Genomic DNA, 15311 nt, shown 5'->3' on the forward strand with positions numbered 1-15311 from the left:
TGTTATCTCTCCATCTACAACTGTCAGCTCTCCTCTCCTGCTCCCAGTGGCCAGGCATAGTGTGCCTGCACTGCACAGAAGATTGCAATGTGAGACAGCACTGCCATACGCAGAGGTGTCCCAGCCCTTCCTCCCATACAGTGTTTCCCACCATCCTCTACCATTCCTGGCTCTGCACCCTCCTCATACATGTACCTCAGCTCCGCTCCGCCCCTTTTATGTTGCTGTGCTCTTAACTATATTTCCTCTGCTCCTTCCCCATATATGTGCCTACCTCCCAATATTTGTGCCTTACTCAGACTAACATCTCACTTATTCTGACCACTCCCTATCTGTACATTTGCCCCTTCCCCATATTTGTGCCTCTGCTCTTCCATATCTGTGCCTCTGTCCCCCCATCATATATGTGCCTCTGCCCCCTTCCTATCTATGCCCTTGTCCCCTTTTCCCCTGTGTGCCTCTGCATTTGTGCTTCTGCACCGTCACCCAATGGCTGCTGGCTGCCGATCAGAAGAGACATGACTGACGGAGGACCAACCACATTCAACACCACATAATTGAAACTAAGGATGCCAGGTAAGCACAACTTTCAGTTACTAAGTCGTGTATATGTGTGATATTTATTTGTGTGCGCACATGTGTATATGCATATGTGATGGGCATGTGTGGCTCTGTGATGTGTATGTGTGGTGTGTTGTGGTGTGTATGTGTGTGTGGTGCAGTGTAATGTGGTGTATGTATGATGTGGTGTTTGTATTTGTATGTCTAGTGTGTATGATATGTTCTGTAATGTGTGGTGAAGGATACGGTCAGAATCAAGGCACATGGGATGCCAGCGTGTAAGATACCGGTGCCGGATCCCGACACCTGTCAGAATTCCAGTGTGTTCATCCCGACCGCCGGCATCCCAAAGATAAATAGCGGGTTAGGGGAGGGTTAAGGATTATGGTTAGGGACTAGGGGGGATTATGGTTAGGCAATAAGGGGTGAGGGTTAGGTTTAGGGTGTGCGGGTTGGGGGATGTTAGGTTTTGCACCTGGGAGGGAGGATTAGAGTTAGGGTAGGGTAAGGGGGAAGGTTGAGTCACTGCTCATGGGCTGGTGCTGTGTGCTTGCCCCCCCGGCTAAAATTCGCCAGCCAGCCCCTGCCTCCCAGTGTCCACCGATGGCCGCTCACATGCAGAAGAACTCCTGGGTCATAAACCCGAAAGTCCTTATTTCACAAAGGACAGCCCTTATTGGGAGAGCTGTACTTTGCAATTTAAGCTGCAAATTGTACAAGCATACAGCGTTTCTAGACTCCGCTATGTTTGTGATCAGTGGTGGGATGCATCGCATGCAAAATGCCATGCTTCATGCATCCAGCCATTTATCTGGTGACCAAAAAGACCATGAACCATGGATAACATCAGTGTCGTGCTCAAACCATTGGGTGACCAATCATTCTCTATGAACTTCATTCATTATTATCCTGGGAGATACCTCACCCGGCAAGAACAAAAATGCTGCTGCATTGACACCATTAAGTAGCTATTAGTATTAACCTTTGCTAGTACCTGAATACCTGAATGATTGTATGAAAACCATGCCAGGACAATGCAACACCAAAACCCTTCACTGCTGGAAAAAAAAAACACTTTCGTTCTCCAGGTTGTTGCCATAAATATAATGTACTTGTCTATGCATTGAGAAGATGGCGAAAGATGCATCAACTGACCATATCACCTTCCTCCAGTGCTCAATAGTTCAATGCACATTCTTTGTGGGCCACTGATCATACATTTCTATTTGTGGTGATCAGTTTATGAACTGCAACCTGACTATAATATCTAGCTCTATGGAGTTCTCATTGGGCCGTGCAGCTCACACTTCATGTTGAAATTTGCAGACAATTGATCAGCAGTATCATGCCTGTTTTGCTTTGCACTTCGTATAATGCACAGACATTGCATTCCTTTTTCCCTTTTTTGTCCTTTGCTGATGGAGTTTTGTTTTCGGAATTCAAAGCTGACACAACCTCAGACACTATAGTTTGTAAGAGAGTATTTAGTTGAGGCTTCTGCCAAAAGCTCCCAATAATCACCCTTCTACCAGAATCGCTGGGGTCTCTGAGACTATGCTGACCATGCTTAGCAAGTTAGAGCTCTTCAGTTACCATTAAACTGCAAATGTCAAAATGCAATAATACAGCTAACTAAAACTTGGTCCAGGACACAGAAGCGTACCTCGGTCTGCCTGGGTTTCACCATCAAACAGAATTTTGACCTTTCAAAGTGCATACCAAAGTATTTTTTGGCAGGAAACCATCTTGACCGGTTTTATCTGTTTTATTGTCTATTTCTTATTGGATGTTATTAAAACAGAATTACACTATGAAATGATTTTTCATTCTTCTGGGTACAATCCTAAATCATGTTCATGGAAATATTTGAAAAGGAACAACTGAAGAAAGACCATGAGATTTGGTATCTGCCTGTTGTATCGTCATTCTTGTGAGTTACCAGAGGGTGTCACAGTGATGGACTAAGATATCCCCATAATGGTGGTTATCTGGGCTTGAGTTACAATCATTTCCGATAGCCCTAAATGTGCACAAGGTCAGTAGAAATCTCACCATACAATACACCATACAGAGCCGTAACTAGACTTTTTGGTGCCATTGGCCATTTGGTGCCATGGGGAAGGGCCAGGGAAGAGATAGGGGAGTCCAGGAGATGCTGGGGATAAAAGAAGAGGAAGCTACAAGTGAGAATGATAATAAACAGGAAAATTGAGATACCCAAACACCCCTGTGGTGCCCTGTGCCATGGCACTGGTCGCACTACCCTAGTTACGGCCCTGACACCATAGTAATATTTTCTAGTAATATATTCTATTTCATGTTTATTTCCGGATACACCATCTTTCGCCAAATGTGAACAGAATTGGGTGGGCCACCATAAAGAACAGATTCACAGATTAGTTCTTGGAACTAGTTATATGTTATTTTATTTGAGCCTGTGAGAGTGACAAAGTGCCTGATTCAGCACGATTCACAATAGCGTAATCGCACGCAATAAATCTACAAAAAAATGCTAATGTCTGCCACCGCTCAGCCAGCATCGAGACACTCGCTAATGCTTTCTCACATCTGTTAATACCTTGCAATCCAGTGTATACATCGGAGAACATCGGCCCCTCATGCACAATTACAGCCTGTCTCAGAATTTTAAGTCTTGTCGTACGCAGTGCATACTCAAGCTGCGTAAGCAATTGCAGTGGCTAATTTATTGCCGCCCATGCAATGACATTTAAATGAACGTGCACGACTGCGTTTCGGCAACCATCCCCCATCACCACCCCCAAACGCTCACGGCCTGTCACTCATTCTGCAATGTGCGGTGCATACGCATGTGGAGTACACAACAATCAGCCTATCTGCGGATGCTGTTGCAAATGCGATCCATGCTGAATCAGGCTCTAAGTTATTTAATCTTAACATCTGAAGAGAGGGCATTGTCATTTAATACTAGGGGGCCTATTCATCAAACTATAAATGGCACGGTAACCATGCGGAAATGCTAGTTTCCGCATATTTAAGTTACCGGCCATTCATCATCAGGGGTCCGATATAAACCCCTTGGTATGCAGTAAACTCTGAAAACTGCCGAGAACAATCGCCATCTTCAGACGGCGCTTGTTCTGGGATCCCCGCTCCTTCCTATGGGAAGGAGTTTTGGGGATGCGAAGAGGGATCCGAGCGGATCCTTCCGCCGCCTCCTCCCTATCTCCCCGGCGGCTGTGCGCAAGCATGATCCGAGGTCACGCATGCATAGCCGTGATGATGGGGAGCTGGTAAGTAACGCAGCTACATCTGTAGCTGCGATACTAACCGAGGGGACAGCTGCTTTTCGGAGCAGTTGTCCCCTCACCGGAGCAATGATGAATTGCTCCAGTGCCCTGTTTCCCCCGCTGCGAGTTGGATACTTAAGTATCCCTCGCAGCGAGGTCAATTCTTCATCATCGGAGGCCATACGGCCTTCGATGATGAATAGGCCCCTATTACCTATATGTAAACTTGTGTTTAAGCTGTTAGCAACAGGACGGTTGTTTTTTTTCTATTTCATTAAATATATATGTTCCCTTGTCTTCAAGTCTAGTGCAAGTGACTGTTCTTTGTAATAAGTGCCTATTCGCATATACTTGTGATTATTGCTCATTTTAACTTTCATATAAAAAAACTCATATTTTCGGTTTAGTGGTATTTTAAAGTAGAAATGAGTCAAAGTAATGTGTCATGAAGGATAATGAACTCTATTGTTTTATCTTATCTTAGATATCACTTCTACATAAGGTCAAAGCAGACAGGCATTCACACAACTGTGGGTACCGACCTAAGCGATATACCTTCAGATCGAGTGATCTGCAGATATATCTGCAGATGATCGTCGTTCATACACACTGAACAACCATCATCTGCATGCTGCAGCGGGTCCCGGCGGCCTGGGGGGGTGGGTCGAGGGTGTGTCCCGCCGCCCTCCAAGCGGCTCCTACTGTGTGTGTATGTGCGGTCTGCAGACATATCTGTCCATCGGCTGTGCAGCGCAGCCAAGCGATATGTCTGCTCCACGGGAGGTTTCTGTCCTCCCTGAGCTCGCCTTAGGACACCTGCGTTATGGTTTGACAGGTGTACCGCCCCGGTCAAACTCCCCACCTGCCACTGTCCCCGGAGCGGGTCACAGACAGGGTCGCCATCGTTCACAGACATATCGCTGGTACACACTGGCCGACCTGCAGCAGATATATTGGCCGATCAATTGATCGGCCAATATATCTGTCAGTGTGTAGCCAGCAGTCATTCAGAGGTTGCTTGCCTGATGCCACCATATTTCTTCTGAATAATGGATCAATAGTTTCAATAACTTAACTGAGTTGAATCAATAAATAAAATTATCCTACTTATAGAAATCTATGTGTCAACATTCTGTATTGTAGGAAGCATACAAGAAAATGTTACAGCAATACTCCTATACAAAGGGGTGGGGGCATTGCTTCCATGAAAGAAAAAAATACAACAACAATGAAACATACTGTTATTTGACCAGTGCATACTCGTACTTTCCAGAGTGCTACCTCTGTGACCTTTCCCTAGTCTGTAATATTCTTTTGCGGCATTTAAATATAATCTTTTTAAGAAAATGTCTAGATGAATTCTGGTATCTTAGTGTAACAGTCTCCCTCCCATAGGTCTAACTAACATTGCAAATGTATCTGATACCCAAATACAAGATCTCAGACAAAATAAAATATAACATGAGTAACTTTCTAGTTTCCCTTAAGCATTAGTTTAAGTTTACTCCCTGCATTAAACTGTTATCTCATTACTACAAGAGAAATATGTGTTGTTTCCAGAGACCTACCATTGAGCACACTTGACCTGATCTTTGTAAGGTTTAAAGAATATTCAGGCTGTTTAAAGAATTAACTACTTATGTTTTAGCCAACACATATGCATAAGGTCAGCCAGCAGATAAGAGCTTAGCCCACCTAGGCACTATAGTCTATGCTTTTTAAACATGATTTATAAGCTCATATTTTATCTGCTCTCTGTGTTGACCTTAAGCACTCATTCATTAGAAATTCAAGGTGATAAATGTAGCATTTCAGAAACTCAGTTTTACACATTAATAATCGTCCCACCATTAATAATCAATGCAATTCTAATGATCTATATAAATATGCAAATGCAAACACTTTTTTTTTTAGAATACTTACACCACTCTTTATCAAGTACAGTTTTGAAATGGGAAGCATACTGTACTTACAACTGTTCTGTGTCCAATCATGGAAACATTTGCCACAAATGAGTATGGTTGTCAACAGGTCTTTATATTATAGAGCAGAATGGTTTTCACACCTCCCTTATATTACTAGCACCAGTGTACTGTGTACCTTGTAAAGTTCAGCCAAAAATCTCCAGGACTGTGAAATGTGGTTATATCATACATTAGCGTTATGCAGATCAGCCTTAAGTGATCTTTGGGTCTATTCAGCAATGATTTTATTACATAAAAAATGCGGAAAGCATCATTTCCACATTTTTTTGTAAATCCCCTATTCAGCAACGGGATCATGGAGAAGATAACGCAGTTATCTTCTCCATTAATTCCCATCTCGCACTGCAGAAATCAGCCATTGATCTCTATAGTGCTTTAACGCTCTTTGTTATTCAGCATAGCAAAAATTGTTAAATTGCTCGAAAAATCATTACTTTATATAACGCCATCTCAGAATGGCGTTATATGAAGAAAATGACTTAAATTGCCCGAAAACAGAGGGACATTTTCCCATAAATCCCTGCAGCATCCTGTAACTTCACCCAGTCTCTGTGCCTGGTTTGCGGTGACTGCCGGCAGGTAAAACCAATTAGAGCATGTTAAACCCGACGAAAATGCTTGACATGTGTATACAGGCTTTATACTAGCCTGTACATATGTATATTTATGTGCTATTATATTTAAAATGTATTTATACATTTTAAATATAAAAGCACATAAATATACATGTATACAGGCTAGTATAAAGCCTGTATACACATGTCAATCACTTTGGAAAGGCTGTAATTGAACTTAACCCCAGGGCTGCCAAGAGAAATCCTGGGCCCCGGTACAACAAGCTCCCGGGGCCCCTCCAGCCATACACAGCACGTGACATTTTTGCCATCTATTGGAGAGAGAGAGACAGGGCAAGATCTTATTGGCCTTGGCGCATAGCAGCCGGATTAGTGTTTCTGCTAGACCGCGGGTAGGGCAGGGCAGGGTGCGGAGGGTGCGGGCAGAGAGTCTCTTAAAATCGGGCAGCCTTTCGGGAACACTACAGGATACTATTGTCTGCTGTGCATCTCAGCTGTCATTGGTTGTAGAGCGCATCCCCCAGGACCCAATTCTTTTTCGAAAGTGGGTCGTCCGCTGTAATTCTTGGGTACAGGTTGCGCTAAAGAACGTAAGTGGGATCACTACATATATATATATCATTTGCACACACATATGTGTATATATAAACATATATATATATATATATATATATATATAAAGCACCTCATGCTCTTTCCTCCCTATCTTCCCCTTCTGTGTCACGCCTGTCTGTCTGCCCCTCCCCTTTAGAATGTAAGCTCTCACGAGCAGGGACCTCTTCCCTCATGTGCTTCTCTTTACATGTTCTTCTACTCTTTTTACTCCCCATAAGGGCACCTAACACAGGACTGCCAACTCCCTGCTGCTTATTGTGAGTGCTTTAATCGCTATTGAAGCAATGTATATAAATTGTGTCCTTGTCCTGCACTGTAATGTACTGTAAGTTACTTGTTTCTTGTTCACCTATTAGTTCTATGTACTATGTAAGGTGCTGCGGAACACTTGTGGCGCCATATAAATAAAGGATAATAATTATATATATATTTATACAGTATATATATATATATATATATATATATATATAAACACAAGGATGAATGCATTTATTATATTTACAAATTAAAAATATACAAACTACAGCCCTGTCTCGCTCACAGTCACTGGCGCACTCCTCGGCTCTTTCCTCGGTCACACACACTCCACACAGAGCCCAGGAATACCCAGCCCAGCCTTCCTTTGTCTCTTTCAGTCCCCTCCCACCTCCCGGAGCCTGGTGAAGAGTGAGGTCTCGTGAGATGATGACGTCATCATCACACGAGGCTCCGTTTCACTCTTCAACAACAGGCTCAGGAACCATTAGCTCCGCAGCGGCGCGGCGGCTGAGAGTTACAGTTAATGACACATAGTCCAGTGAGCAAGACACCCCCCATCCCCACACACACTTCCCCACCCTAGCTGCTGCCCGCCGACCACAAAGTTTTAATAAAGGTGTTTTTTTTATTTTAGAAAAAGGTAAAAAAAATAAATAAAAGCAAACTGCTACTATTGTGTGCTGCGGCACGGGCCCCATGGCATGGCCGGGCCTGGGTAATCAGTACCCGCTCCCCCCCTCTCAGCGCCCCTGCTTACCCCTCCGCGGTCACCTCAAAGCCGGAACAGGGACTGTCCGGAAGCGCATGACTGAGCATGCGTAGTAGCAGAAACAGAGGGTATTGATTTTGGAAACCGATACCAATACCTTCTGTAACATCGCAGGGATAGCGTGTTACCGCAACCGCTGTCCCTTCACAAAATAATGCTGAATAGCTTACTTAAGTTTTAATGATTCATAAAAAATTGTGACAATGTTGCCCAATAAAAATTCTGGGTAACATCGTCACTTTTGCTGAATAGACCCCATAATGAGCAACTATGACATTATGGCTCCTCTTTGGTTATGTAGTTCTTAGCAAGTGTTTATGCTGGAGGAATGTGTCTCAGTGTCAGAGGTTGTCAACTGATGAAGCAAACAAATATTGTTAATCAGAAAACTGTTACTTTGAAAATCAGTAGATTTTATTATTTTGTTGAAAACACTGACCCATGATGCGCCAAAGTATTTTTCATAAACTTTTTGCTTAGTGCAGTTTATGAATGTTTACTGTAGGTAGGTAGAGTACAAATAAAGTGAACTTTATAGGTTGAGTCTGTGTTTGGGAACAAATACTTTTATAATTACACATAACATTAAATATGAGTGAAATACACTAGTAGGACAGGTATGTGACGAAATTATAGCTCTTATAAAAAAAACAATTATGAGCACCGACTTTTAGTTAAAGGTTCTAGTCCGAACAAGATACATAACTGGAGTAGATGGATAATATAAACATGTCAGATTATTATAGATGGATTACGTTGTAAATTGTTTGGTAGGTACATTGGGTTGTATAGAATGATTCTCAGAAGCTCTGTAATGGTATTAATGGACTGAAAAGGTTAGTTCCAAAGAACTGTAAGTTAAACATATAATAATAAAAATAATAATAATAATAATAATTTGTATTATTATTATTATTATTATTATTATTATTATTATTATTTGTATGAAAAAATATAATTATTATTAATTTATGAAAATAAAGCTTGATACATAGGCCCCTTAAATTGCCATAATAATAATAATATTATTATTATTATTATTATTATTATTATTATTATTATTATGGCATTTTAAGGGGCCTATGTATCAAGCTTTTTTTACATACAATTATGTAGAAACTGCAGTTTCTGCATAATTTTATGAACTGTTACTATGTATTAATAACACAATTGAGTAGATTTCCGGGAAATTAGCACTGCAGATTGCAGTCCCCATTATTATCAATGGGGATTACAATCTGACCCCTATATACCAAACTCCGAAAAGTGAAGCTTTTCGGAGTTTGGTCCTGGTAGTTTACACTATCTTTAGATGGTGTAAACTGCTTTAAGCCTATAGAAACTTAAGCCTATGGAGGCTTAGGAGCAGGATCTCTCTCCTGCTGCCTTCTACTGGTGGCGAAAACTGACACTGCGCGCATACGCAGTGTCAGCTTCCACAAAATACTGGGGATATAACTCACAGGGACAGAGGTTACCGCAACAACTGTCACTGCGAGTTCCTCTTTGTCCATAGCTGGGATATTTTCATTCAAAATTAAAATTTCCTTTGCAATATGGAACCTTAATATTCACCTCAGGACAGCATTTATTAATGCACAGGGGCCCATTTATCAATGATCGCTTTTGCAATGTGATCAGGGCATGCTAGTAATGTCCATGATCGCATTGCAAAAGCGGTCCTATTGGCTGGATGTATCATCCGGAACATGTAAGGATACGGACTCTAAAAGGAGCCCGTCCCTGTGACGTCTCCAGAGAGCTGCCGGCCACTGCAGGGGGTGCTGCGCATGTGCAGTCCCGTAGACTGCACATGTACATCCGCCATAGATACCTGCTGCGGTCACTCCTTAATACTTACGGTGGATACTTAGTATTTGAGGTAAACCCGCGAAAACGGGTGTTTTTGGGGATTATACCTCAAATACACCATAGGTCCCTAAAACATATAATACAGTAAATATAATTCTTGCAAGTCAAATTACAGCAGAAAACACAGAGAGTTGTCAAATCAAAATAGTGTATTTTTGTTTAATGTAAATCTAAATCAATTTTTAAGGGAAAAACATAAAAGGTCCCGGTAAGCGTAGTGTCACACGTGCTTTTCACCTAGCTAAAGTTTGTATGAAGTCACACAATTTACTCATAGAAATAAATGATTTCCATTTGCAGCATTAAGATGCTGCACTAGTTCAAACATGCAGGTAAAGACACTTATGTAATGTCACCACTAAATAAAGTCAGGGTTTTTTTACCCGTTGTTGAAGTACTGTACTACTTATAGCATGCTCTGTCATCGGTAGGTCAGCAACAGCAGAGAACTATGGGTTGCCAAAGGCTGTTCATATTAACAACACATAACCATCTCTACTCTCAACAATATACTTCCGTTTATAGCCTGCCCCCAACTTTCTAGGACAGTTTAGCATGCTGGACCTGTATGTAAGGTTGCATGTAAGTCTGCATACAGTGTTGCGCTTAAGTGATAATATATTCTGCAATTGAGAACAAAAAATGGGGAGTAGAGCGCCATCTGTTGGAAGATTTTACAAACTGAACACTATTCAGAGAATTTGTAGCGCTAATTGAAAACACATCCCGAAATGAAAAAAGAATATGCCCCCGCCAAGCAGTTACATTATTACATATCTGAAATAGTTGCATGCATAAAGAAAACAAACAGAATGAAGTAACATTACAAGGCTTACTAAAGGTCACTATAGGGGCATCTGTATGTCAATAGATGTAAATGGATGTTTCCATGGGGGGAACTGCGGTGATGCAGTGTTTCCAGACAGCAGCAATTACTATGGGTATAATAGTCCCAGTTGGAAACATTTAAGATGTGGTTTGTGGTATAATAGGGTGTGAAATTTTACAGTAGGCAGAAGCCATCCAAATAATTGAAAGGCTCAGCCAGTCAATCAGAATTACATTTCATATAATACCACTAATTGTACTCTCTAGCGCAGTGCTTCTCACACGCCTCAAGACACAATAACAAAATATCCATGCTTGAGCACAGACAGATAGTTAAACCAAAATGACTGATGCACTATTTAAGTCACCTATGCTAAAACATGGATATCCTTAAAACCTGGTCTGTCAGTGTGCCTTGAGGGCCAAATTTGATAAACATTGCTCTAGTGGCAAAGCTTCGCCTCAGTGCCTCACACATCACTACAGTTGTACCTGTCTCACATCACAGCAAAGTATCTTCTGCTGTCCCTACAAAGACACCCTCTCGCCCTCATGCGGATCAAGGGTTGTTACAGTATATTCATCTCAGAAACTACACCAAAAATTCCATCCATCACTGCCTACAGAAATTATGTGCATGACATGTATAACAGCCGTATTGTGTGTGTAATATATGTATAAACTCCTCTAAATAAAATCTGTATAAGGAGAAATGATTATGTCATCACTTATAACTGGTGAGTTCTGATGTCATCACTGTTAGTGTTAGAAAATTTGTGCAATAAAAGGAATAATACCCCTCATTACTGCAATTTACAGTATTATGGCTTTGACATGTCCCTTATCATTTCTGCGACCTATAAGAAAGCACTTACAGTATAGCCTTGTTCGGTCACAGAGCCGTGTAAAGTGCAGTGGGCAATACTTTATGCCATCCATGATTCTTATATAGGAAGACATAGCCGGACTGAGGACATTATCTATTTACTTATCAGCCCCTCAAATAAAAATATCCTATTTAATTGTACAAAATAACGGTTCTGAGCAGCAATAGGTCACAGTGTTGCTGGGAAAGTCCGATCTGATACAGATATACTATAATCTATGAGTATACAGATACACTATAATCTATGTGTATACAGATACACTTTAATCTATGATCATACAGATACACTATAACCTATGAGTATACAGATACACTATAATCTGATCATACAGATACACTATAATCTATGAGTATACAGATACACTATAATCTGTGAGTATACAGATACACTATAATCTGTGAGTATACAGATACACTATAATCTGTGAGTGTACAGATACACTATAATCTGTGAGTATACAGAAACATAATAATCTGAGTGTACAGAGACACTATAATGTGTGAGTGTACAGAAACACTATAATCTATGAGTATACAGATACACTATAATCTATGAGTATACAGATACACTATAATCTATGATCGTACAGATACACTATAATCTATGAGTGAACAGAAACACTATAATCTATGAGTGTACAGAAACACTATAATCTGTGAGTATACAGAAACATAATAATCTATGAGTATACAGAAACACTATAATCTATGAGTATACAGATACACTCTATAATCTATGATCGTACAGATACACTATAATCTATGTGTACAGATACACTATAATCTGTGAGTGTACATGTACACTATAATCTATGAGTATACAGATACACTATAATCTATGATCGTACAGATACACTATAATCTATGATAGTACAGATACACTATAATCTATGAGTAATTGAGTATACACTATAATCAATGAGTATACAGATACACTATAATCTATGAGTAATTGAGTATACACTATAATCTATGAGTAATTGAGTATACACTATAGCTGTGTGACTTGTAAAAAGAGTCATCTTTAACCGAACTTTAACCACGTTTCAGAATAAATCGTTTGTGACCCCTACAATAAAGAGTGTGTAAAGTAGGTCAACCTATTGATGATGATGATAGATATATAGATCTATCTATCTATCTATCTATCTATCTATCTATCTATCTATCTATCTATCTATCTACTAGGTATCTCATGTGTATTCCATGCTGATAAAGGGCAATCAGTGGTACAAAGTACAATGCCAGCTCCGTACAGTGTCTATAGCTAATCGCACATGAGAGCCACCTGACTTGGAGCACCTGCAATAAAACACCTACTGTAACCAACCCACACTTGCACACATTCACAGAGGACATGGCCTGGAAGCTGATGGTCGCTCACTGCCTCTTACCTGAGCTGCACTGAAATCCTTGTAGGAGGGCAAAAGCCAAAGTGACAATGTGCATCATTCCCATGGAGACAGCTGATGGGAAGGTAGAGTGTAAGAACTATACAGCTTATAACCGCAATTCCTTATTTGCAACTGGCTTGAAATCCACAGCGATAGTTCCTGGCCCCAGGATGCAGAGGACAGCCACCTCCAGCAGAAGCAGAAGCAGAAGCAGCGGCAGCAGCAGCAGAGAATAGCTCAAGCTGCTCAGCCAGACATTGTGATCCAGACGTGTTTGTGAGAAGCTGAGCTCCCTGCAGGTGCCGATCAGGTCTGTGCAGAATAGATCACACAGGCTGCAGACTCCACTATAACTTTTTTCTTTTGCTCTGAAAACTTTTTTTTCCCAGCTGCAAAACCCCTGGGGATAGGTTTCCTCTTCACTCTATCTAAAGAGAAGGCAGACAGCAGGAGTCATTTATGTCCCACAGTGCATGGCCAGCCAGGAGTGTCTCTCTTCTGGGATGTTTGCTACAAGCTGAGATTCTTTATAAGAACACAAGAGGAAGGAGATACGTCAGACGCAGCCAGAGAGCCTCTCGTGTCACCATGCCTTCCAGGCAGCTTTTCCTGGCTCTGTTCTAGGCTAGCCAAAGATTGCACAGATTGTACTAAATACTCTGGTCTTAAAGGATCTCTGTGTAAAAAAAATCCTGTTGCCCTTCCTGCCCTCTCAGAGATGGATCAATGACAGGTAGATTACAGGTATGGAGTGCAGATGACCTGAGGTGTTAACAACTGCACTGCTGAACTGACCTCAAGATTACTAGGATAATCTTTCGCAATACACCCACCCAGTGCATATAACATGTCTGTCTCAGCATTGGTTCCATTACTATTGGCTATATTGTCATTAGATGTTAGCTAGGAATTCGGAGACATTGTAAATGAAGACATCGGTTCTGTCCTTATTCCTTAAAACACAAACATACATATATTGGATTGGTTTTATGATATATTGGTACAATCCTGCTTCTGGGTGGTGAAGAAGGCGTCCTAGTGTATGTAGGTTACTAGCCTGGACGTCTATTCAATCTAGCAACATGGAAATGTAAAAATTTACATTTATCGAGATAAAGCCACTATGAAGAATGTGGATTTATTTTGTTTATTTGGGGGAAGGGGGTAACTATTTATATCCTGTTTCCTGACAATTGTGCCCACTTTACACTTTACAAAGCAGATTATCTGCTTCAAATAAAGTTCTGGTTTGGGCAAGGTCAGGTTTAAGCACATCAGATTATGATGAGCGCTGAGAATAATATAATGTGTAGTTAACTGTGTATCTGGGAGATATGGCCTACATGATACATTGCCTACATCTCTGGTGGACTCTACTAATACAAGGAAAACCATAATTGTGTTACATATTTCTGCCAGTGTCACTGGATGATAGAGGGAAAAATCATGCATCACCTGGAACCTCATTGTAAGAACACTTAGGAGTATATTTACTAAAGTGCAGATTTATAGAAGTGATGTTGCCCATAGCAACCAATCAGATTTTACTGTACCTATTATCTTCTAGAAGGTGCTAGATAAATGATAAAGTAGAATCTGATTGGTTGCTATAAGTAACATCTCCAATAAACCCGGACTTGAGTAAACATACCCCCTAGGATCCCATCCTACATCTCATCACATTTCATGCAGGTTATAGGCTTTATGTACATTTCAAATAAAATCAGTCAGTGAATTGTTTTATCCATTTGTCTGCTCATATCTGGTGCTGTGCTCTGCATGACAGAAAACTGAATCACTGGAATCTGCATTCTTATTACTGTTTCACTTTCACAATAGTTCTGTAACATAACCCAACAAGTGAAATGGAAATAAGAAGAAATGTCCAAAATATAAATGACCAGTATAACATATGAACATTCACTCAGGGGTCTATTCAGCATGATATAATTAATGTAAAAAATGCGGAAACACTCGTTTCCACTTATTCAAACTTTTGCCGCATTCAGCAATGTGTATATGGAGAAGATACCATAATTATCTTCTCCATATTTTCCTAATTTGCAGAGTACCGCACTGTAGGAATTAGACATTGATCTCTACAGTACTTTGATGCTTTTTGCTATTCAGCAAAGCAAAAAGCGTTAAATCACTCCTAAAATATTTCCTTTATATAACGCCATTTCAGAATGGCGTTATATGAAGAAAATACTTAATTATCCCGAAAACTGCAGGGACAGAGGGAAATTTTCCCATAAGTCCCTGCAGCATTTTGTAAGCCCGCCCAGTCTCCGTCCTT

At 40.8% G+C, this 15311-nt stretch overlaps 1 protein-coding gene across 1 annotated transcript in view; it reads right to left on the bottom strand.

Moving 5' to 3' along the window:
• Positions 1-13562, bottom strand: part of LOC148507871 (vascular endothelial growth factor receptor kdr-like) — a 299765-nt gene extending 286203 nt beyond the window's left edge. The window contains exon 1 of the mRNA XM_088445571.1: positions 13013-13562. Coding sequence (XP_088301697.1) covers positions 13013-13076 — 64 coding nt within the window. The 5' untranslated portion in view covers positions 13077-13562. The remainder of the gene's footprint in view (positions 1-13012) is intronic.
• Positions 13563-15311: the final 1749 nt, after the last annotated feature.

Source organism: Taudactylus pleione, unplaced genomic scaffold, assembly GCF_031769625.1.
Source record: "Taudactylus pleione unplaced genomic scaffold, aTauple2 ptg000381l, whole genome shotgun sequence".
Classification (NCBI taxonomy): domain Eukaryota; kingdom Metazoa; phylum Chordata; class Amphibia; order Anura; family Myobatrachidae; genus Taudactylus; species Taudactylus pleione.